The 26,690-nt window shown below is 40.2% G+C and overlaps 1 protein-coding gene across 2 annotated transcripts in view; it reads right to left on the bottom strand.

Moving 5' to 3' along the window:
* Window positions 1-26,690, bottom strand: part of cmip (c-Maf inducing protein) — a 226,905-nt gene that overhangs the window by 89,579 nt on the left and 110,636 nt on the right. For both annotated transcript variants that reach the window (XM_059993143.1, XM_059993144.1), the window contains exons 2-3: window positions 19,484-19,609; window positions 10,374-10,424 (exon numbers count right to left, since the gene is read on the bottom strand). In XM_059993143.1, the coding sequence (XP_059849126.1) occupies window positions 10,374-10,424; window positions 19,484-19,609 (177 nt within the window). The remainder of the gene's footprint in view (window positions 1-10,373; window positions 10,425-19,483; window positions 19,610-26,690) is intronic.

Raw genomic sequence — 26,690 nt, 5'->3', positions numbered from 1 at the left:
CAACTCATTTCCCATTATCTTACTAACAAGGAGCCTTTTTAAAGGACGGTATGGGGGGAATTTTAGGGGAAACTTTCTTCGTGTTTCTTATTTCCCCTTACAAAGGATCTGGAAAGATGTAGAATGTTTGCCAATGAACACCTGCTACTAACTGTAAAGATAAATCTAAATAATCCCCCTGAGCTTCTCAATGATCATTAGAGTTGACCTCACATACCAGAATTATAGAGTCCAAGTTTCTACACCATCCACAAATGTTTCTTCCTTTCTAATCTGCTGTAATCTTTTTGAAGGACTTCATGAGCAGACTTACTGTGGCACTTAAAAAGTGCAACTGTTAAATTCCTCAACTCCTTTTGTCAAAATGCATCCAAAGCCTTCTCCAGTTCAGAAGAGTAAGATATTCTATGTCGCTATCACTCTCAACATTTTTTTAGCTTCTCCACTCATATCTCAACTGAAGACCATTTGTTTTTTAATTTATCCTTCTCATGCAATTATAAATTACAGCTTGTCTTTCAGTATGTTTATTCTCTAAGTGATATTCCAAATTATTCAAGTGCTGCTGTTTAGTTTAAAAGACAAGCCAAGGTAGCATTGGCTAAGTGCAAAAATGATACAAGATGGAATTCATTCATCTTCCCATTTGTCAGCAAATTTGCAAACTACATTTTCTGGTAATTGAAAGCATGGAAGAATCAGTTGGCATCTACCAGACGTTCCACAAAGCATTTCTGGATAGCTTGCCAGCATGCCTATATTACAGTAGAAGACTCTTAAATGGAATGAAAGACAGTGACTTTGGCCTATAATGTCTGCACTGACCATCTAGCTGCACATCGTCTATATCACACTATTCCCTACCTTCTCATGTGCCTACTTAAATGCCTCTAAAACGTTGCTATCGTATCTGCTTCCACCACTTTTTCTGGCATTGTGCCCCAGACACTTACCACTCTCTGTAGAAAAAAAACCACTTGCCTCGTAACTCCTTCTTCAGACCTATGCCTGCTAGTATTTGACATCTCCAAAAAAAAGTCTCTGGTGAACAATCTTTTCTATGCCTCTTGTAATTTAGTATGCTCTATCAGGTCTTCCTTCAGCCTCTGATGGTCCAAAGCAAACAATCCCAGTTTGTGCAGAGATTCCAGTCAGGAAGTGATGACACTCTCCTGTCTCCTGTTAGACTGCTTGTGGTAACTGATTTTTAATTCTTTCTAATTCTCTTCTAACATTTATATCTGTGCACTTGTAATGCTACTGTGACACTGTAATTTCCTTTGGGATCAATAAAGTATCTAACTATCCATTTAAAGAGTGTGGGAGCTGGATCAAAGAATGAGGGAGAGGGAAGGTATCACTATGCTGATACAGTGTAATGAAAAAATGGTTCAAAGAAAGGATGATAAAACATGGACTGATAGAATTACACAGAAAAAAACTCTTTGCTCCAATTAATACCAAGTATTTCTTTTGCTCTTCAATGGCCATTGTCTTACTGACAATATGCTCTAAATTGGAGACTATCCATTTATTTCAAACAATGATCAAGCTTGAGGCTAACTTCCAAATTTCCCAAATTGCTACAGAATGCCTTCATCACAAAAGCTATCAATTCAAGTAGACAGTTTAAAAAAGCCTTAAAAGGAAAATTACCGTTACCCAGCCTAAAGTCCCACTCCTATTCCAGCGTGCATCTCTCACTCCTTTTCCAAACTCCAACTGGAGAAATGGAGGAACTGAAGGGCCACAGTTTGCCTCTTACCCTTCCACCATTCAATGAAATGAAAGCTGATGTATGGCCTAACCACATTCATTTACATAACTCATATTGCCTTTGGTTAATAAAAACTAGTAATTATCTTTAAAACTAACAGTTGACATAGAATGGATTGCTATGTGCAGAAATAAGTTCCAGAATTACAGCCGTGGCTAGTTAAAGATCAGACTCTAATTTTTAAACTACTCAGTTTCACAGGTCCCAGACATTCCAACTAGTACAAAACATTTCTCCCATCTACCCTGTTAATTCCCCGTGATCTTGAAAATGATGATCGTCATTTGTTAACCTTCTAAATGTAATCTCTCCTTGTACTTTAATCTTCAGGGTCTAGATATCAAAGGGATTGGAGGAGGATACAGGCAGGGATGACGGCAGAGGGGAGGTGGCTGAAGTTTCAGGGAATAGTTCAGAAAGTGCAGGATAGATATGCCCCACAGAAGAAGGAATTCTCAAATGGGGAAGGTGGAAGTGGTCATGGCTGACAAGGGAAGTTAAGGGCTGCATAAAAGCCAAGGAAAGGCATTCAAAAGTGAGTGGGAAGTTGGATGATTGGGAAGATTTTAAAATCCAACAAAAGGCAACTAGAAAGCTATAAGAAGGGAAAAGATGAAATATGAGGGCAAACTAGCTGATAATATAAAGCAGGATACTAAAAGTTTTTTTCAGTTACATAAAGAGTAAAAGTGAGGTGACAGTTGATACCGGACAACAGGAAAATGATGCTGATGAGATAGTAATGGGGGACAACGAGATGGCAGATGAAGTTAATGAGTACTTTGCATCAGTCTTCACTGTGGAAGACACTACTAGTGTGCCAGAGGTCTGTAAGTGCCAGGGAAGATGAGTGAGTGCCACTGTTATTACAAACGAAAAAGTGCTAGGTAAACTGAAAGTCCATAAGGTGAAATAGTCACCTGGTCCAGATGGACTACATCCCAGAGAGAGGTTGCTGAAGAGATAACGGATGCACTGGTCATGATCTTTCAAAAATTACTTGTCATTCCACTCCTTAAGAAGAGAGGAAGGCAAAAGAAAGGAAATTATAGGCCAGTTAGCATAACCTCAGTGGTTGGGGACGTGTTAGAGTCTATTATTAAGGATGAGGTTTCGAGGTACTTGGAGACTGATGATAAAATATGTCAAATTGAGCATGGTTGCTGTAAAGGGAAGTCTTGCCTGACAAATCTGTTAAGAGTTCTTCGAGGAAGTTACAAGCAGGCTGGACAAAGGAGAGGCAGTGGATGTCATTTACTTAAATTTTGAGAAGGCATTTGATAAGGTGCCACACTTGAGGCTGCTAAAGAAAATAACACACTAAGGCGTTACAGGAAATATACTGGCATGGGTAGCAGAATGGCTGATAGGCAGGAGGCAGTGAGTGGGAATAAGGGGGGCCTGTTTTGTTTGGCTGCCAGTGACTAATACTATTGGGACCGCTGCTTTTCACCTTGTCAATGATTTAGATTATGGAATTGATGGCTTTGTGGCAAAGTTTGCAGATGATACAAAGATAGGTGGAGGGGTAGATAGTGCTGAGGAAGCAATGTGATTGCAGCAGGAATTAGACAAATTAGAGGAATAGGCAAAAAAAATAGCAGGTGAAATACAGTGTTGGGAAATGTATGATAATGCATTTTAGTAAAAGAAACAATAGTGCAAACTATTATCCAAATGAGAGAAAATTCAAACATCTGAGATGCAAAGGGACTTAGGAGTGCTTGTGCAAGACTCCATGAAGGTTAATTTAGAGGTTGAGTCTGTGATAAAAAAAGGCAAATGCAATGTTGGCATTAATTTCAAGGGGAATAGAATATAAAAGCAAAGAGATAATGCTGAGACTTTATAAGACACTAGTCAGGCCGCACTTGGAGTATTGTGAACAGTTTTGGGTCCCATATCTCAGAAAGGATGTGTTGTCATTGGAGAGAGTCCAGAGGAGGTTCACCAGGATGATACCAGGAATGAAAAGGTCAACATGAAGCGTGCTTGACAGCTTTGGGCCTGTACTCACCGGAATTTAGAAGAATCCGTTGGGGTGGGGGGGGGGGGGGGTCTCATTGAAACCTACTGAAGGTTGGAATAACTAGATAGGGTGGATGTGGAGCAGATGTTTCTAATGGTGGGGGTATCCAGAACTAGAGGGCACAGCCTCAAATGCAGAAAAGAAGAATTTTTTTAGCCAGAGTGTAGTATATCTGTGGAATGCTCTGCCACAGACTGCAATGAAGGCCAAGTCCATGGGTATATTCAAAGAAGATGTTGGTAGTTTTTTCATTTGTCAGGGTATTAAAGGATATGGCGAGAAGGCAGGTGTATGGGGTTGAGTGGGACCCAGGATCAGCCATGATGGAATGGCGGAGCAGATTCGATGGGCTGAATGGCCTAATTCTGCTCCTATGCCTTACGGTCTTACACATTACATTTCCCTGAAAACAGGGTATCCTTCCTCATGTATACTACTCAGAATTGCTCACTTCAGTAGTCTAATGAGGGCTTTGTATGACTATAGTATAACCCCTAACTTCCTGCATTCTAGCCCTACATGTACAAAGCCCAGCACGCCATCAGTTTTCATCAACGGAATGTAGTCGCTAACATGCAATATGGCACCGTGCATAACATTAACAAATTAGCAAACATCACTACAATGCTGACTTTGAGGTGAGGATCAGGGACTTTGCTTTGACCTTTATATTGCAGCAAAAGTGCTAATTCACAGAAATTCATAGATGAAGAAATTCCAGGTCCAAGCGAATGCTTACCTGTTGTTTGCTCTCCCTGCAAACAATGACAACAGTACAACAGAACCTGGGCAGCTGGACATGTCCATTCAGAGGCTAGCTCCATTCTCCTGAGACATATACCCCTGATATCATCTCAAGCACTCACTAATAAGCAATGTGCTTCAATGTCTTTTCTCAAGACTTGCACAGGCAGATTTATTTCAACCTTTCCGCATACAGTGAGAGTGAAAACTAAAATAGACCCGAGAGCAACCCACGTAACGGAACCACTCGGCCGGTCAGGCAGCAACAACGGAAAGAATAAACAGACAACGTTTCATGCTGAGACCCTTCCGCAGCACGGGGAAGGAAGGGGAAAAAAGAATAAGGAGGTTAGGGTAGGGGAAAGAGCACAAAACTGGCAGGTGACAGGTGAAGGGAACGGTGGGTATGAGAGTGTGGTGGAACAGGAACCAATAGTCAGAAGAGATGTCTGATCAATGCTTCTCAAGGGATAGGGTACTTCTAGAATGGACTTGAAGCAGTAAGTTTTTACCCCACTAATCTTTTAATTACTGACCAACTCTGCTCATCTTAAATATTTTTCGTGGCTATCCCTAATGGTTTAGCGACCCCACTTTATCCACTGCTTTCAACCGTTCCTATCTTTTCTCCATATTGAAGACATTTTTTTTCTATTCTTGTGGGTCTGAAATGAATGATCCCACTTTCATCTGCATTGAAATCCATTTGCAGCACTTTACCCTTTTGATTAATTTATTAATGTATCCATAATTTAATACTTCCATCTCTGTTGCTTGCAATGTCTCTTTGTGTCATTTGCAAATTTAGAAATGCACCTTTCAATGCCATTTTCAGCATTATTTATAGATACATCATACATCAACATACAAAGGTGAGTAATTAAGATCTCAACACAGATCTTTACAGATAAACTAGTCACATCCTGTTACGACTTCAGAACTGCTGCTACGCATATGCACGAGGCTTTTGATCTGGAAATAGTTTGTAAGATTGGATGAAGTCAGAATGTTAGAGGTCACTCTATCTGCAATCAAGAATGCTTCAATGTCAAAACTACCATTTGTCCTGAAGTAAAAAGTCACTCAGAACTTCACACCCATAAGTGTTCTTCAGAACAATAATCTACTGGAACCATTTCAAGTTAAGTCCTTTATCCCTCTCCCACAAACTGCAAGAAGACATACTCTGCCAGTAGTTTTGATGCACATCAAAGCAGCAATGAAGAAAAGGGATTTACAGCTCTATGTGCCAACCAACATGCACATATGCTTTATGCACTTGTCCTTCTTTGATCTTCAAAATAAGACGTGGAAACTCTGCGTTGACTGTGTTTGAGAAACAAAGTGCAGACAAACCAAACAAAGGGCGTAATGAATGTTTAGTTTTCTCCTGAGGTACCTAGATACACACTATTCAAAATCCCTTGTGGTAAGTCCACCAAGAGACTCAGGTGCAAGGCTATTAATAGGACAAGCCACGTACAAGGAGGTAATTTATGAAGCAGAGATATGGTGGTTATTTACCTTTCATTTTAAAAGCTGACAGACTTTATGGTGTTGGGACCTGCCTTTGGCATATGTATTTGCAACTCTACCTGCAGACTAGTGCGGAAGGTGTGTCACACATTTAGACAGGCAGCATAGAAAGAAACTCTAGGGAGGAATTAAGAGACATTTGCTTCACAGATTCACATTGAAGAAGATGGACATAGAACTTGTTGCCATGTAAATCCCTAATCAAAAATTCTCCACAGCTCCTAAGTTGGGAAAGGTATTATGCACCTCAGGAAATTATACTGCTGGCCTCTAGGCATGTGATGCACTTAAACAGTGGTTGCTAGGTGCACATAAGTAACTTCAAGTAATTTACAATATGCAATAAATGTTGCTGTGAGGACGGACACACGCTTCACAAGAGGGGGCAGATCCTGTTATCCTATCAGCTGAATATGTGTAGGCACTAATGTATCTTAATGGGATCTCCAACCACCATATCTCAGCCACAGATCTCACCTCCACCAAAATGTTTATTTGGCTATAGGGGGAATGTGTTGCCTGTCCTCAGCATTCACCCACCCTCCCAGTGATAATTCTTGTGCCAAGGCAGCTCCATAGGAAACTCTTAGGTTCTTCTCGCCAGAGAGCTAGGTGGGTGCAAGAGATCGTGCAGAGAAGCCAGCATTTCTCATGTCTTTGACCCTCGTGATATATTCTACTAGACCACTTGTGACTTGGAAGGAGGCCATTTGGCCCATCATTTGTTTGACCATTTACCCATCCTATCATCCAGAACACATCCAAATACTTTTAAACACAATATTAAAATATTGCCTCTCTGTCACTCCTTCAGGCAATGAGATCATTAACCCCACGATTCTGCGTTTTCTTTTTGATCCATTTCCTTTCTAACTTTTCTGCTAATTGATAAAAAAAATAGATTTTGATATTTTGTCTTTGGTCAATAAATTCACTGGAAGGATTAACAGTTCTGTCTTGGAGAAAAGTCATGGAATTGATATACAATCCAAATGCAATGTGATCATCTGTTCAATATACAACAAGGTGTACAAAATGCAATGGCTTGACTACCACCAAAACCAGTAGATGTTAGCGTGACTTTGACTGTTCAGTAATAAATCATTAATAATTAGTAATAATCGGCCTTTTCTCCTTGGAGCAACAGAGGATGAGAGGTGACCAGATAGAGGTGTATAAGGTGATGAGAGGCATTGATCGTGTGGATAGTCAGAGGCTTTTTCCTGGGGCTGAAATGGTTGCCACAAGCCTAGTCATTTCTATGGTAGGAACATGCTTGGCACAACTTTGTGGGCCGAAGGACCTGTATTGTGCTGTAGATTTTCCATGTTCTATATTCTAACTGCAATAATCCCTCAGTAAAAGTCCCTCGATCCATGATGTTAGACCAAACTTTAGCCTACTCCCTTTCCTCCAACTTGTCCCTCCATTTTTCTTTCTTTCAACAGTCTCTGAAATATCCCAAATGCATCTTCCTCTACCACCACCCCTGCAGTGAATTCATGGTCCTACTACTCCATGTAAAAAAAACTACCCCTGACATCCCCCCTATACTTTCTTCCAATCACTTTAAAATTATGCCCTCTCAGATTATTGCTTCCCTGGAAAAAAGGTGATGGCTCTCCAATCTGTCTGCTTTTTATCAACTTATGCACCTCTATCAAGTCACTTCTCATCCTCCTTCACTCCGAAGAGAAAAGCCCCAGCTCACTCAACCCTTCCTTTTAATCTTTCTAATCTAGGCAGCATCTTGGTAAACCTCCTCTGGACCCTCTCTAAACCTTCCACATCCTTCCTATACGGAGATGACCAGAACATAATGACCTAATACACAGACTTGAAATTTGAACAATAATGAACCATCAGAAAGTTGTTTAGTTGATCCTGGTTTTACTAAAGTCCAAAAGTAAACCAGAAAGTGTACTCCCTTAACTTTGCAAAGTTATCTACAGGGTTGTGAGTTGCACTGTAGTCAGCTTCAGAATTTAGAAGGGGCAAATTAGTCATCTTATGCCTCGATGAACAGTAGGTGAGAGCAACGTAAGATTTGAAGAGTCACCCAGTGAACCAATAAACAATTAGCCTTGTGGGAATGGATTAAACTTGGGAGACAATGTGAACTTTGCAGGGTGATTAGAGCAGAATGAAATAAATGCTCACATCAATAACATTAGTAAGAATTGCTTTGTGTGTAGTGTACACATAACAATCACTGAGTTGCAAGGATAATAATTTGTTTTAGTTTTAAGAATAATAGGAACCATGACAAGAGGCAGTCACCTAAGAACATCACAGATTGGTTTCATAAATTGAAATTACACATTTACAAAAACAGAGATGAGAAATAGTTCAAAATCTTACCAAAAAGGGCTCAGGGATACTTGGTAAATAATTAATCCATGGTTGTGGAGTGGAATACATTGGCTAGGGCCAAGCAGGACAAAGCAGTATTTTGGTGTGGCTGCTGTAGATACTGACTGTTTATTTTGCAACTGAAGTTGACTGAGGGATACAGCCTAGAAAAGCACAAGAGGTTTCATGTGGCTGTACTGTATCTGCACCCTCAAAGTGCCTCCTAGGGAGCATAGGTGCCCTATATTAGCAGGGGGGAAGTGCGCGCGTGCGCGCGCGCGCACACACACACACACACACACAAAATTTTGGAGGCAGATGCCTGGGTTGAAGCCTCAAAGACTTGAATGCAGTGGCAGAGGAAGTTCATTAGTTTCTTACAAATGGTTAAGTTCAAGGTATATATACTTTTACACAACCTTGAGATTTGTTTCCATACAGGCAGCCACAAAACAAAGAAACACAATAGAACCCATTAAAAAAGATCATCAAACACCCAATGTACAGAGAGGGGAAAAAATAAATTGTGCAAACAATTAAAGTAAACTAATAACACTCACAACGGAAGTTTATGAAAGGGAGTCCAGACACGAAGCCAGGCATCGCTGTAGCTGATTCAAGAACAGGCCAAAGCCTCAGTTCAGTGCCTAACAGAGTAATCATCACGGAGCAGTGCGCTGAATCGGCCCGTCCCTCGCCTCTGGCCCCTGAACTTTACAATCTGGTCTGGTGCTTAAATCATCCAAATCTCGAGTCACTCCTTGCTCTCGGGCCTGGGCCCTGCTGCTTCAATAAGCTCTCGAATGGTTGGCCGTCAACTTGATTCGGCCCATACCTAACCTTCCCATTTGGCCCGGTGCTTAAATCAAACTTTAAGTCTTCCTTGCTCTCGGGCCCAGGCTCTGCCCCGCCTCGGTTCTACCGCCTTGAATCGCCTCCCGGTCGGCTTCAGTAGTGACCATACATTGGCTCATTCCCAACTTTCCAGTCTGGGCCCCACCACCTCGATTCACCCCACCATACTGCACGTTCTAGACTTCATTTAATGTCAGTGACTGCAATTTCTAATGGCATGTACCAGCAAATGCACCAAGCACAATGATCACATTGCTCACCCACCAACCAACAATGTTGCTACATTCCCACTGCCTTCTATAAATCATGACTAATACCCAAAACTGAAATAGTGTACTCCCCCCGGCATACCTCTACAATACAACAGACCCATCTCTCATCTCGCTGATGCTCTTAGGTAACAAACCTGAATACCACATCTCCCAAACAGTTTGCATAGCAAAGCAAGATCCACTGACTGCTGTTGTCAAGTCTGTAGTCAGTACCGGGACTGATGATATTCTACTCAATCCTCTTTTCAGTCTGCCATCTCCACATAGATGAGAGAAGCAACCATCCCCAAAGACTGCCACACCTCGCACATATGTGTTGCAGGCTTTCCTTAATTTCTCCTGCACCATGCCCACACACCAATGGGTTTGGACTGATGTAAAGGCAGCACTCTTGGTCTTTCTGTTTATAAGTGATTATTTTAAGCCACAAAACATTCTCTTCTTTAATTGGTTGTGTTGCTTCATCCCATTCTGCAGCCTGATGTCCTAATTTAGTGCTGTACTCCGCAGCCAACTGCAATTGCAGTCCATTCTCCAATAATTTACATTTACAATTTACAATATTTTTGAAAAATTAACCAGCAGTAAATAGGAATCTGCTCTGGGTGGTGCCAAGCATCTCAGCATATATAAGCCTGTTCTGCAGAACAGAACATTGCTCTTTTCTCAGATCTTTGATTTTTCAAAGCTTTCACCACAGACTGCTAGCAAATTCAGACTAAATTATTCTGTTTCATTCCACTTGAAACAGTCAGTTGTTAAATTTCCCACGTGTCATAGGTCTTTAGATAACAGTGACACCACCTACCTTCCACTGCAGTGAATGAAACCACTGATCTCGCAGATAACTGTTAGCTGCCTGTAAAGAAAATGGAGAAATTTAGAATTTAAATGCACAGAAAAGTTGAGTGTAACTTAAATATTATATTATATATAGGTAATACAATAATACAACTTATTTTTAAATGTTTATGATGCTTCAGTTTGTGTCTTAATCCATCTATATTGTTTGCAGGCTTTTTTTCTCTGAACATTTGGTGTTTGATGGTCTTTTTTTTTAATGGGTTCCATTGGGCTTCTTTGCTTTGTAAAATATCAAGTCTGTGTAAGTATACATACTTTGATAATATGTGTACTTTGAACTTTGATGTTTCCTGCTTTCTTTTGCTTCCAGTAAAACATTTAACAAACTATTAAAACTGAAATCATTACTCCCTGGTTTGTAAAATACTTCAGTTTTATTGGCCAATTATTGTGGTCACTGGCATCCTCACTACTATATACATCTCACCTACACAAGGTGCCAAACATCAAGTGACATAAGAAAGACACAAAATCTATATCACACTCACTTCATCCTGGCTCGTTCACTTTAAGGCTGGTCAGTGATATTCCTGGATTAATAATTTATCATTCAGCTTTCTATTGATTCACTCACAAATTCTATGCTACAAGATTCAGATCTTGTAGGTTTCATCCTCCTGTTTCATTCATAATCCAAAGCAAAATATCAGCAATCTCACTTAAATGAATATATTCTACCATTAATGATATTTCGAACTCTATCATAAAATCCCTAATGTAGACATGTAAACTATGCTTCCATCCATCTATCCGTAGCAACAATTGTCTACAAATCTGTCTATTCATTCTTGAATATACTCCATGATTCAGCCTCTCACTTTGCTGGGTTGAAGAAATCTAAGGATACACAATCCTCTGAGAGGAGAAATGCCTCCGTATCTGTAGTCTGAATGTTAATCCTTATTCTGGAACTATATTTTGTAATTCTCTGTTCTCCTTGAGCTGAAACCTTCCAGTGCTTCAACCTGTCAAGTTTCCTCAGAATCTTATGTTGCAATTAGATCACATCTCATTCTTCAAAGTCCAACCTGTTTGAGCTTTCCCCACTCACTCATCTCTTCATTTAGTCACGAATCCAGTCACTATGTGATCACATCTACCTTCAATTGCGAAGTATATTGTTCCTTAAATAAGGAGAACGAAGTTCTGCAGACTGCTTCAGGTTTTATCTCATGAAGGCTTATAGAAGTGTATTAAGATTAACCTACTCTTACCTGCCGTTTTCTTTGCAATAAAGGCCAATATTTCATTTTCTTCCTGTGTTTCTTGGGCAAAGGCAGCATTCTATGCCTGTCCTCTTTCCAACAATATTCTGTTTTTCTATTCTTCTTACCAAAGTGGATAACATTATGTTTCCCTACATTGTGGGCTACATACCATACTTTTACTCAGTTACGGAGCATGTCCACATCACCTTACATTCTCCTCACAACTTTTTTACCTGTTTGTATCATCAGCAAATTTGTTTCCATTACACTCAGCCCCTTTTTCTTCACTTATTTAGAGAGGATCCTCAGTGATATCCCATAGGTTAATGTTGTAAAGTCAAAACAGACCCATTTGTCTTATCTTCTGTCAATTAACCAATCCTCAGCTAGCTTTGCAGTTATACAGATTGGGAATGCATCGTGTGAAAGATTCTTTCATCAAAAAAATTATTACCTATATTATTAAGTATGGTAGTGGTGGGAAGTGGTTACTTAAGGTGTTATAGCTGGGAGTGTTAGTGGGGACAAACTCCTATTAAATGCTCCCAATGGTATGTGACGCAAATAGCCTCTGACAACCAAGTCCAGCTCCCGGCCTTCACATAAGGCCCGATGGAACCATTTCTACTGACAGGAGAAGGGGCAAAGTTGGGTAACTGGTGCCTTAAAACCAGTCACTTCGGGCAAATAGGATTTATCAGCTGTGGTTGGCGGCTCATCTAGAAGGAAAACTCGGATCTCGAAACTTCACTGCCTTGCAGCTGTACCCACTCATGGGGAAGGCTATGGAAGTAAACTCCAAGGGAAAGGTCCGGAGCTGGAGTCCCGAAGGCAATCTTATGTTGAGTTCAATGCTGACTGGCACTGCCTGCAATAGTGCTGGCGTCAAATGTATCAGTCTCTGCTGTTCCTTTGAATTCATCAGATGCGTGCAGAGGGAGAGCTGACAGCTTGCTCTACATATTGTACTGCCCAGGCTTGCATATCTAGACAGCTAGGACGCAACATCCATGGTTGACCCTGACTGACGGAGGCTGACGCACATGGTGGGGAGTGCACACAACGAAGAAAAAATTGCTTGAAGAATTAAAATTGGCTTAAATTTAGTTCAGGACATAAAAAGAGTGAATATTTCCTTTCTTTGTTTACTTGCCTCCAGGGATCATCGTGATGCAACTATCCTCCATATCTGGGAAAAATGCCAATATCCATTTATGTTATTTTATTAAACAGCATATGGGTACATTCCAGATTTCCTCAGAAAGGGCCAAGCAGTCATGATGGCAACTCCATGGTGGAGGAGGACAGGGCAGTGAAGAGCTGCTCTAAGTGTTTCTTTCAACAAAGCTTTATGTCCATTTTAGGAAATGATTTTAAATCCAAAGCTTTGTAAAAGTTTAATATTGATTGAAGCCAAATGTATCAAGACCAAAGAGTTTAAATTATTTTTAATAAAACTGTACCACAAAATATTTTCTGCAGCGGATGACTATCATTCTATATGAATACATTGGTAGAGTTCTGAGAATTAAGTATTTCAAAATTGGATAAGTATTGACCAACACTGGACAAAAGGCTGAAAATAACATGAACAATTTCAAGCTGGCAGACACAGCAGTAAGATTTTGGATTCCATAGCAATTTAAATGTATGTGTACTAACTGTGCAGGACCTTTTGCCACATCAATACTTTAAAAAATGAAAACCAGAAGGTGTAGTAATCGCTGAAGACAATGTGTATGAGAATATACCATATGAAATGGTTTCAAAAGGATAACTTGTTTTTGTGCAAAAAATGCTCAGAAACAGTCTAACCCTTAGAATCAGTTGTGGTTCAGTTACGGAACACAGAGCACAATAAACGTTTATCGTTTTAAAATACTCAGCAATTGACTCATGAAATTTTCATCCATTGATGATGATGTAAATGATGTCCATACGCAAACAAACTTCCAAATGACAGCTGTTCAGAGACTATTCAGGAAATCAGATAGCTCTCAAGAATAGATTTGAGGGGGACTCAATCAAGTAAACTACTAACCCTTCAAAAAAAATGAACATGGATTGTTTACTCCATTCCTTCTCAGCATTTAGCAGATGTCTATGTAGCTTTAAGCATCTTATTTTTATTGAAGTCTTGTTTTTGTTCTTGCATGTTTTTGGTGAGGCAGCACCTAGAATTATGCATACAGATTGGTCTTATTGAAAAGAAGATATAATTGGAGTGAAGACAAACAGGGTGATTGATGTGATGATGGGCAAACAGAACTGCACCTAATACACCAAATCTGGCCTAATTTAAGTTCTAGCAGCAGGAACACGACTACACTTAAGTTCTGGAGTATAGAAGAATGGCAAGTAACCTGTAAAATTCTATCAACAAAGTTAGTGTTCTGATAATATATCCCTTTGGTGGGAATTTAGAATCATGATTGCAAGTTCCCACCAATGGGGAAATATTATCACAACACCAACTTTCCATAAGATTGAGGTGAGAAGGATTTTTTGTTGGGATTTGTTGGAATTCCCTGCACTAGAAAGCTGTGAGGAATGGAGTACCTTTGAGGCTGAAATTAGTGCCATGTAGCATATTCACCAACTCATGGAATCCCCCCAGCTCATGGCTGTTCAACATTGGCTATAAAGGCACCAAACACTTTGAATCCCTTTGATGGAAGTGTATGGACAGACACATAAATGGGCAGCGGGATGTTGTCCACGTGCAGCAAGAATAGATTAGTTTGATTGGCAATACGGTCAGCGTGGCACAGCTAATAATGGGTCAGGACCTGCTCCTATTTTGTGGCATTTGGGGTTCTATCCGCTCCATCCAGGGAAACATCATCCCTTCATGTACTCTGTCAACCTCTAAACACTGAATTGTCACTTTGTTCAGTTGATAAGGTTCCCACTGGAGTCAGAAAATTGCAGTTTGAACCCCACTACAAAATGTATTAAAACAGTACTTTGCAGAGAGAGTTGCATTACCTAGGTTAATATCTTTACCCAGGATAATATCTTGGATGAAGCATTCAACCTATAATGTTATTCAAATACTTCAAGGATGCTCCCAGTTTTATGGTCAGCATTCCTCTTTCAACTAAATTTACAAGATAAAAGTTCAACTAATCAATTATCTTAATGTTAATGGGATCTTGCTGTACTTGCCTCAACATCAATAACCATCACAGTTCAAATTTAAATCATTGCTTGTAAACCCTTCTAAGACACTCTTAAAAAAACATAGATGTATTATCTCTCAGGCCGAACCAAATGTTTACAATTCCAATGCCTTAATCAAACCATGTCTGAGCTTCTTGTTCCATCATTAAAGGTATTTCCATTTCCTTTGCCAGACTCCAGCGCTGTTTGAGCCCATCTGCTGCCGCCTCTATTAATGCCTTGGCACTCATTTCCTTCCCACATCTCCCCATCCTGTGTGCTCCAGGCCAAACACTCGCTGATGCCCTGTGCAAACTTCCATAATTCTGCATCCAATCTCACTGAATTAACATCTGCTTCTCTTTCCCAAGTACCACAAAAATGCTTTCCTCAAATTATTAATTTTGTAGCCTTGTCTCTGTAACATGTTCCGTCCTTATAAAAGACACAGCTTCTCCTTTGCACCCTCATCTGTTGTCCCACCCCTGGTCTCAGTGTTTTCAGTTGCTGAATCCTTTCACAGTGGGACCCCTCTGCTAACCCTCCCTAGTTCTTCATGTTCATCTTTGCAATCTTTAGATTTGGATTAACCAGGGTATACGGTCTTTATTTAACCTGGGTATAGGTACCTCCTGCCCACACTCTCTTCGGCCGGTTACTGATATTGTTTTCATATCTTTGAAACACTTGCTACATTACCCATGATTTGATTTTGATTTGATCAGTCCAACTCAAAGTTAAACAGTAATTTCTTAAAGAGAATTGTTTGAAGAACCTTTGAGAACCTTTGATCATTTACTTGGAGGTTTAAAGTTCAAGGAGAATGAATGTGATGACGTGCCAACTCAATCTTTGTTTATACAATCTGTATATAGGAAATTCAGCAAGAAGCATGCTAAAAGATGTAAGCGGGCGCATGTTAAAGTGGAAAGATTTTCTCCTCTGTTATATAAGGGCAATCATAAACTTATTGTTTCTAAATGAAGGAAATCATGATTTACCACTTAACAGACAATATCCTATACCCATGTTCAATCCACCTATTATTCAAATGAAATTTCAAACAAAATTCACAGTATATAAATACAAAATATTTATGGTTAGTTTACACTACCCATGTATTCAAGTCACCTTACAACATCCTTATATCAAATGAAGAAAGGTTAACATTGGATATATTAAGACATTTATGGGATCTAGATGTATTATGCTTACTTTTCCAAAATCAGTTCAGTCAAAACCTTAAACAACCATACTACTTTAAAAGTGGCCAGTCAGCCCAAGCTAAATAAATCTCTAAATCTATCTCCCTCAAACCAAAATTGAATTATAATAAGGAGACCGAACAGTTCAAAGTATTTTAGTTGAAGGCAAACTAGTGTACTTCATCAGATCAGACAAGGCCATCTAACTGGGAGGAAAATGGATGAATTCCAAATTCCTTTGAATCCTTGGTAAACGTGGCAGAAATCAGACGGGAGTAATGACCTCCCCTGACTTTGGCATAAGCCAGTAGACTATCTGAGGAATTCTTTCACAGAACCACAAAGGATATTGAATCTATGTGAGATTACAATCCCCAGAGGACGAAATAATTTAAAAATCTAAAGAAGGAATTGGTTCTAAGGAGGTTAAGGTTCCTATCAACAGACCTTTTCTCAACTTGCCCTAAACTAAAATAGCTGTTAATCAAGTGAATACACAATGGAAAGACATATTTAGAAATGTTATCTTTCAAATATGCCCAAACGGAAATGTGAAACTTTAGAAGACAGCTTTAAGTCAACTAGGAACAAATAAATGAATTTGCTTAGGAGCTGGATCTCTTGAGACAAATCTGCCATTAGATCAAAATAGTTTATTCAATTACTATGTCTGAACTCATCATGGAAATAAGGTTAAGTTACTTGGACTACAACCCAGAGTTCTGAAGGAGGTAGCTGAAGAGATTGTGGAGGCATTAGTAATAATTCTGGAATGCTTTTGGAGGACTGGAAATCTGCAAGAGTCACTCAACCCTTTAGAAGGGAAAGAGGCAGAAGATAGGAAATTATAGGCCAGTTAGCCTGACTTTGTGGTTGTTAGGATGTTGGGAGTCCATTATTAAGGATAAGGTTTCAGGGTACTTGGAGGGATATAATTTTAAAAAAGGCCACAGTCAGCATAGTTTCCTTAAGGAGAAATCTTGCCTGACAAATCTGTTGGAATTCTTTGTGGAAATACCAAGCAGGACAAAGATGAGAAAATCTGCTGATGCTGGAAATCCAAGCAACTCACACAAAATGCTGGAGAAACTCAGCAGGCCAGGCAGCATCCATGGAAAAGAGTAACCAGTCAACATTGCGGGCCAAGACCCTTCATTAGGATTGGAGAAAAAAGACGAGAAAAAGGAAAGAAGGTGGGGTGGGGGGGGGGGGGGAGGAAAATGTACAAGGTGGTAGGTGATAGGTGAAACTGGGAGAGAAGGAATGAAGTAAAGAGCTGGGAAGCTGATGGGTGAAAGAGATAATGGGCTGAAGAAGGGGAAATTTGATAGGAAAGGGTAAAATTCAATGGAAGAAAGGGAAGGTCGAGGACCGACAGTGGGAGGTGATGAGCAGGTAAAGAGATTAAGGAGATAAGATGAGAGAGGGAAATGGGGAGGCTACCCAGATGGAATATGAGGTGTTGCTCCTCCAGTGTGGCCTCATTGTGACAGTAAAGGAGGCCATGGATTGACATGGAGGACAGACAAAGGATATTCTTCACTTGGATTTTCAGGCGGCCTTTGACAAGATGCTGTACATGAGGCTGCTTAACAAAATAAGCACCCATGTTATTACAGGGGAGATACTAGCATGGATAGACGATTGACTGGCTGGCAGGAGGCAAAGTGTTGGAATAAATGGGGCTTTTTCTAGTTGGCTGCCAGTTACTAGTGGTGTTCAGGGGTCGGCTTTGGGACCACTTCTTTTCACATCATATGTCAATGATTTGGATAACAGAATTGATGGATGTGTGCCCAGGTTTGTGGATGATATTAAGATAGATGGAGGGGCAGGTAGTGTCATGGAAGCAAGAAGTCTGCAGAAGGACTTAGAATGGGAAAAGAAGGGGCAGATGGAATATAGTGTAGGGAAGTATATGGTCATACAATTTTGTAGAATGCACTTTTCTAAATGGGGAGAATATTCAAAAATCTGAGGTGCAAAAGGACGTCAGAGTCCTCGTGCAGTATTCTCTAAAGGTTAGCTTGCAGGATGAGTCGGTAGTTGGAAGGCAAATGCAACGTTAGCATTTGTTTCAAGAGGACCAGAATATAAAAGCAAGGATGCAATACTGAGGTTTTGTAAGGCATTGGTCAGACCATACTTGAAGTATTGTGAACATTTTAAAGTTCAAAGTAAATTTATTATCAAAGTACATATATGTCACCAGAGACAACCCACTGATTCATTTTCTTGCAGGAATACTTAATAAGCCCATGATAAAATAATAACCATATCAGAATCATTGAAATACCACACCAACTTGGGTGTTGATCCATTGTACAAAAGACAAACTGTGCAGATACAAAAAGAATTTAAAAATAGTGATAAATATCGAGAACATGAGATGAAGAATCCTTGAAAGTGAGTCCATAGGTTGTGGGAACATTTCAATGATGGCACAAGCGAAGTTATCCCTTTTGGTTCCAGAGCCTCTTATCTAAGAAAAGATGTGCTGGCATTGAAGAGGATCCAAAGATGGTTCATGAGAATTACACCGGGAATGAAAGGGTTAATGTATTAAGATTGTTTGATGGCTCTGAGCCTGTACTTGCTGGAGTTTAGAAGAATGGGGGGGGGGGGGGTTGTTGAGAGGAATCTTAATGAAACCTATCAAATATTGAAGAGTGGATGTTTCCTCTATGGGGGAGTCTGGGACCAGAGGGCACAGCCTCACAACAGAGGCACATCCATTTAATACAGAGCTGAGAAGGAATTTCTTTAGTCAGAGTGTCGTGAATCTGTGGAAATCATTGCCAAATCATTGGGTATCTTCAAAGGCTCTTCATTAATCAGGGTTTCAAATTTTATGGGGAGAAGGCATGAGAAAGGGGTTCGGAAGGATAATAAATCAGTCATGATGAAATGGCAGAGCAGACTTGATGGGCCAAATTATGCTCCTATGTCTTTACAGTCCAAGGAAAGATTGCTCACAGGAGAGATAGACGATAATTATCACAATTTTAACCAAAGTTTCTTTTGTGAAAGTGCCTGATATTTTTGTTCACTTTTAGCATAGATAATCAAAGATTCACTATATTTATTGCATGTGCATGGGAACATATAATGAAATGTATCATTTACATCAAAACAGATCAGCCAGGGTTGCGTTGGGCAGCTTGCAAGTGTCACCACACTTGGAGCATCAACATAGCAGAGCCACAGCTCACTAACCCTAACCACGTGTCTTTGGAGCTTGGGAGAGGCCAGAGCACTCCAAGGAAACACACTCAGTCACTGGGACGATAGAGACCACGGGGGAAATTGAACCGTGATCGTGGCGGTATACAGAGTTACACTAACTGCTACACTGCCCTGTCGTTCCACGTATTCTCAGCCCTTTTCCATCATTGTTCCCAGAAAAGATAGCAAACGTAAAGCGATGACTGAGACGCTTCTGGGTTTCCGTTTCTCAGAGACAGAATCTGAAAAGTTACCTGCAATAGAACGGTGCCTCCAGGGATGGTGAGCTGTAAACAGTACTTAGGTGCATTTTCCCATGATAACGGCTGAATGTCCTCGATAGCACTGTATGAAATGGCGTTCTCCATGTAGCCAGCAGGCTGAAAAGAAAGTAAAAAAAAATGGTTGTATAAAATGTCTTGCTTAAACAGCAGATCAGAGTAAAAATACAATAATCCTAATTTTTTTTTTCTAATAGATATTTCAAGATGTTTTCCAAGGTAAGTGCAGTATTAAAATTAGTTTCAGCTGGTCCTAGAAATTGTGCAACTGTGCAGGAGGAGTTAAGACTTCACACAGTGTGAGATCTCTACTCGCTCATTTAATGCCAAATTGTGGTGCAATGCTTTTCCACAAAAAGGGAGAGAAAACTTTGAGTTGATTTGGTTTACTGTAAAGCACACTGTACCAATGAGTCAGAATGAGCTAACTGCTGCACAAACAAAAGAAAGCCTGCAGATGCTGGAAATCCAAAGCAACACGCACAAAGTGCTGGAGGAACTCAGCATCTATGGAAAAGAAAAAGCAGTGGCTGTTTCAGGCCAAGACCCTACAGTACTCAGAACCATTCCATGAGTTTTACAAGTTACAGAAAGGAGAAATCTCAGCTGAGAAGATTATATTGTGAAATGTTGTTGAGAATAAGGCACAATGTTTTAAACTTTCAAAACAGTATCTACTTTGTTGTACTCTTGCACAGGAGGCGGCCGGTGTTGGCAAAGGCAACATTTACTTCATTTTCTTAACTGCCTTCCAAAGGGGCTTTGAAGGGGCAAATGGCAGAGGGCCTTTCGCCTCACGTAGTCCAGACCATGCAAGTGGGACAGATCTCACTTCCCGTTCATTGACCTCTACAACTTTGGACTTCCTTTCTCACCAAACAAACATGCTGACAGTTTTGGTACAACTAGTGAATTTATTCATGTTGGCACACAAGGGGAGCTTGTAGTAATGAGCCATGTGAAACCTACTGCAGTTACTAGAACTTACAATCTCCATTATCTTTTGTTTTCTTTTGATTGAGCTGATTGTTATCCAAGTTGCCATTTACTCTTGGATCACTCAAGTCTTGCTGAAATCCGGAAGAACAACTTCAAATGCACTTTCCTCCATAACTCATCTTGCAGTCTTCTCAAGCTTCAGATATTTTCAAATCCACATGCACTGACCTTGCTTAACTCGACGCATATAAACACTGATTTATGCTGCCATTGACGTTAGAATGACAGGCCTTCAGTTGTTCACTCTATCATTTCTCCATTTTCAAACAAACCACGTAATTCATTTTGTAGCCCTCTGTCACCACACCTATTGCCTAATCAAAATAGTAATTGGGAATCAAACCCTGTGCTACTTCTTCCTTTACTTCTTTTAGTAATATGGGCATTCTGTCTATGTCTGGTGACTTGAACACTTGTATCCCTTGTTCTCTCCATCTCTCTCAAAAGAGGGTTGTAGTGGCCCAATCACGGGTGCAGTTAAGGCAGAGATTGATTGGTTCTTGGCTGGTAAGCAGTTTAAGAGTTGGGGGAAAAGATGGAAGAATTGGTCTGAAAAAAAAATCAGCCATGATTAAATGGTGTATCACACTCAGTGGCCTAAGTATCTTAACAGTTTTATGGTCTAAAACTTCACATTCTTCCACATCAGCATCGCTATCAATACCTAATCACTCCCTCTGTGAGGGCACTTTGTGTGTGACTTCACAGACAGCAGTGTTTTAAAACCATGGGGTGCATCTTTTTTTAAAAAAAACAGTAGTGTAAAATAGCTGAAAGTGACTGGGCACTGAGTTCATCTACTTCTGAAATGTTGGAGATAAAAATTGTTTGAGATATTGTATATTTACTGCAGAAAGGCCACTATAGACAGCAGATGCACCATTCAACTCTGGATACATCACAATTCAACAACCACACAAGAGGACATCCATACTAAAGTCACAAGGTGCAAGAAGAAAAAAGGATGCCGTACTTAATCTTGTCTTGTCTCTTCTGTGTTCTTAACTGTTAAAACTGATGGGTCCACCCCTACAAGGTGTTTCTAATGCAGGGTACAGCTAACATGTACAAACTAGCAGTCATTTTCACTGTAAATCAACCCCTCCCTCCCCTCTCTCTCTCTGAGTCACACAGACCAGTACACTCACACACTTACCGTTTGATCAGATCGAGCCTACCCAAATGTAATTCTACGCCAGTATTGCACACGTCATCAATACTGGAACAGTACATAAAAGCATACTCACTACAGATACCATGGGGAAAGTCTGAAATCAAGTTATGCCTCAATATAAAACTTGAACTGATTATTCGAAAAATCCAGTCCAATGGCATATCATCATTCACCATGAATAAATGTTAAGGTGAAATTTGAATTGTCGTAAAGATATGTCCAATGCACCTAATGAGCTCCTATTTGCTTAATCAGTCGAGCACTCTGAAGAAAGAATGGAGACAGAACATGATCTGCCTATTTTTCTAGCATCTTAGGCATCAAATGACTCAGTTTTTTAAGCAACAGTGCTATAACTCAACAAAAATTACAGCACTCATCAAATGTACTTTCCACTTTGTGTACACCAACCATGTTGTTGTGCGTGCGCACATTGTTGAATAAACTCCAGCCAAACTAGCTTCCAAACTGCCCAACTGATTTTCCAAATGCACAAATATGGCAAACAATTTGAGAAAAACTAACTCCTATTAAATAAATCTGCAATCAATTACAATGAACGGCTGAAGTCACAATCACCAGAAACACAAAATCATAGAAGCAATATGCAGATAAGAAACCAATACCCATTATGTCAATGTCAGAGGAAAAAGATATTCAATGTAATCTCACTTTCCAGCTCCTAAATCCTTAGACTTCCACCTTTTATATTCTTATCTGGCAATTTATAAAAGCAGTAATAGTTTCAAGCTCAACTATCCTTCCAGATGACCATTTCCCAGTTAGTCAATAAATTCTCTTCTATTTCTCTTTCATCCAAAATTACATCAATTCTATGTTCCCTTTTTTACTTAAAAGTGAAAGATCACAAAGGAAAAGAGCATTAAAATCATTATAGCCAATATGGTAATATTCTTTTGCATTTATATTTCCTCCCCAGGTTATGACTGGGTTCCATTTCCCAGAACTGGTCATAACCCCGAACAGTTCACAAGTTGGAAATGCAGCCGCCATTTGAGTTCCACCTGCCGGAAGATACCTGTAGTACCCACAGCAGACGGCCTGCAGCTGGCTTCCCAAACACTATTCTCTAATTGTAGGCTGCACAGAAATTGGGTGTTCGCAAGCTGGTGAGGACCCATGTTTCCCCAAGTGTGTGGAAATTGAAAAACTAAAATAAGAGCTTCAAGTAGCCAGAAAGCTAAATGAAACAAATCTCTAAATCTGTTTGGGTGTAAAAATGTTTCAAAAAGATACGTAGGAGGTAGATTTTCATCAGTGCTGCTGAGGTGGTGAGCTAGCAGAGCAGAAATTACAGGCTAGAGAGGGAATATCAGCTCCTGGTGACAACACACATTTACACCTGCAGTCTCTTGTCACTAGAATGACTGCCATTATGGAAAACTACAAATAATAGAACAATGTTGTGGGTTAAAGTTCATGAGTATGCAATTTGAAAGGTTCCATCAGAGGGTAGGCTATTGCTCGTCAAACAAAAGCATTGTTTACCAAATACTTTCGCATAGGGGTTGCACCCATTTAACAAGTTGTGATATCTCAAAATATATCTAGCAGTGATGAAATGGAACTAAAGGCTTAATAGGAGAGTTTACTGCAAAGCAACGTCTTTAAGGTGCTGCACATGCTGAAATCTGGAGCAAAGAAAACATAAACTACTGGAGAAACTCTGCAGATCAAGCAGAATCTGAAGGAAAAGACTGATGCAGGAAGTCGACCCGAAACATCAACCAGTCTTTTGCCTCCACAGATGCTGCTTGATTCACAAAATGCTGGAGGAACTCAGCAGGCCAGGTAGCACCTAAGGAAAAGAATGCTTTTCTCCCACATAAATGCTGCCTGGCCTGCTGAGTTCCTCCAGCATCTTGTGTGCGTTGCTTGGATTTCCAGCACCTGCAGATTTTCTCTTGTTTGCTGCCTGACCCTTTGAGTAAGCGTTCATTTTGAGTGGACTAGAATACAAAAGTAACAACATATAAACCGAGGCTTTATAAGACATTGGTCAGACCACATTTGAAGTATTGTGAGCTGTTTTGAGGCCCTTGTCTAAGAAAAGATCTTCTGGGGCATTGGAGAGGGTCCAGAGGAGGTTCACAAAATGATCCCAGGAATGAAGTTGTTAACATATGAGGAGTATTTAATGGCTCGGGGCCTGTACTCACTGGAGTTGGAATGGGGGAGGGGGGAAATCTCATTGAACCCTATCGAATATAGAAAGCCCTAGGTAGAGTGGATGCAGAGAGAATGTTTCCTATAGTGAGAGAGTCTGGGACCCAAAGGTACAGTCTCAGAATAGAGGGACATCCATTTAGAACAGAGATGATGATGAATTTCTTTAGCCTATCTCTGAATTTCATCGGTAGATAGCTGTGGGGCCAAGTCACTGGGTATATTTACCGCAGAGATTGATAGATTCTTGATTACTCAGGGCATCAAAGGTAATGGAGAGAAGGCAGGAGAATGGGATTGAGATAAATAATAAATCAGCCGCAATGGAACAGAGGAGCAGATTCAATAGGCTTAGAAATCAGAAAAGTAGTAAAGATGACACAACAAAACATGATAAGAATATGGCAACAAGTGTCAGATGCAACATAATGCAGAAGTGTGAAATTATGATGCATTTTGACAAAAGAAAGGGGAAAAGATAACATTAACTGTGCAACAGCTGCAATGTGTGTGCGTAGGAAGGAGGGACCTGAGGATTTGCATGAGTAGACCTTTGAAGTTAGCAAGATAGAAGACACATGGGATCTTCGGCTTCTTAAGGGCAAATACAAAGGCAAAATAATTCTGATGAACCTTTATATTACCCTGGTTAGGCTACAAGTGTTGTGTACAGTTGCTTTAATGTACTTGAGGAAAGAAGGTCCTTTTGAGCTTGTGATGAAGGATTTTAACTGCAAGATTAAGTTGGAGAAGCTGCCATTCTTCTCCCTGGAACAATGGATATAGAGGGGGAATTTTCTGGACATGTACAGATTATGACAGGTTTAGATAAAGATCAACACAGTAAAACTGTTCTCATTCCCCCTTGGCTGATAATACGTGGACAGCACCACACAGGAGAAGGGCTTTGCACAGGAGGTTTATGGGGGATAAGAGGCAGCAAGCTGTCTAGGAGGGAAATGGAAGTGGAACTGATCGATAATTTCGGAAGGAAAACAGCTAACTGGACAGGAATCAGGAGGAAGATCAATTTGAAGGTGTGTGAAAGAAAGGGAATGGGATTGAATGGATTATGTTATGGAGAGGCAACATGGACCCAATCACCAAATGACTTCCTTCTAATTGGCACTGAAATTAAACTCTAAAAAATAGCAGATTTAGAGCAGGAAAAAAACAAGCTTTTTAACTGTCAAATATTAACCCTGTCAGGAAGGGAGACACATCTCTGTACTCAAAAAAAAAGAAAATACTGGGTTACTAAAATCTTCTAAAGAGGCAATTAAGACTCACTAATATGGACGCACAGTTGTGTAACAATTAGTGTTAAGCTTTAAACACCAGCAACCCGGGTTAAATTCCCGTCACTGTCTGTGAGGGACCGCGTGCGTTTCCTCTGGGTGCCTCTGTTCCCTCCCACATTCTAAAGACGTAGGCGTAGGTAGGTTAATTGGTCACGTGAACATAATTGGGCAGCACAGACTTATTAGGCCAGAAAGGCCTGTTACTGGGCTGTATTTCGAACTAAAAAATAAAAGGATCTGAGCAAATGCACTTAATTAACAATGTATCTGCACTGGCTGGGTAAGGACCACGTGTCAGGAGCTTGCAGAATAGCACTTAACCAACATAAGAACAGCTAATTACTGCCAATATAGCTCCATGCCAACAGCTGTGTGTCTGGTCCCGTTATTAACGCAGTAAGTAGGTTGGAGATGAGTGAGCAATACCACATGGAGCATCAACCTTTTACTTGGTGTTAACAAGGTGTTCAGGTCAATCTTTTTACTTGCTATTGACTTAACAATAACTAAGGAAGCACAACGACAGACAGATTTAATGGCCCAGATGGGCCCTTTGAGACTGAATTAATTATAGCTCACGGTTCTGTTTGAAGGATTTTTTCATCACAAATATACTTGTTAGAAGAACCTACGTGTTATAACATACGGCATTGATCTTTCCTAAACAAAGTCTTTTTTTTAAAAGAAAATGCTTGAGGGTGTATGAAATATCTGCTTATTTGAGGCTGAAATAAATGTTATGGAATGAACTCAGAAACTCACATGTATATTGCCAGTAGTTCTAGGATACATATACCTAGCGGTCGCATGATTAGGAACAGGAGGGTGTGGTTTTCTGCTGCTGTAGCCCATTCATTTCAAGGTTTGATGTGTGGAGTGTTCAGAGATGCTCTTCTGTGCACCATTATTGTAATATGTGGTTATTTGAGTTACTGTCACCTTCCTATCAGCTTGAACCAGCCTGGCCATTCTCCTCTGACCTCTCTCAATTACAGGCATTCTCACCCACAGAACTGCCACTCACTCGATGCCTTTTGTTGCACCATCCTCTGTGAATTCCCGTGTGTAAAAATCCCAGGGGATCAGCAGATTTAGAAATACTCAAACCACCTCTCCTAGCACCAACACTTACTCTACAAAGTCACACAGATTATACTTCTTCCCCATTCTGATGTTTGTTCCAAACAACAACTGAGCCTCTTGACCATGCTTTAATGCACTGACTTGCTACCTCATGATTGACTGATTAAATATTTTCATTACAAGCATGTGTACAGGTATACCGAATGAAAGTGGCCACTGAGTGTATTATGACTACAAATTTTATCAGGAAAAAAAATCCAGATTAACTGCTACGTACAGATATCAACTCCTTTACAGCTGGCATCCATTGCCATTTATTCAGGGCTTGTCCTCTACCTGTCCTATTAAAGTCTATCACGCAGGGGTTCCCAATTTATTTTTATGCCATGGAGCCTTACCATTAAACAAGGGATCTGTGGACCCCAAGTTGGGAACC

The sequence above is a fragment of the Hypanus sabinus genome, chromosome 17, assembly GCF_030144855.1.
Source record: "Hypanus sabinus isolate sHypSab1 chromosome 17, sHypSab1.hap1, whole genome shotgun sequence".
NCBI lineage: Eukaryota > Metazoa > Chordata > Chondrichthyes > Myliobatiformes > Dasyatidae > Hypanus > Hypanus sabinus.
The sequence above is the reverse complement of the archived record's forward strand: the minus strand, read 5'-3'. Positions and strand labels throughout refer to the sequence as shown.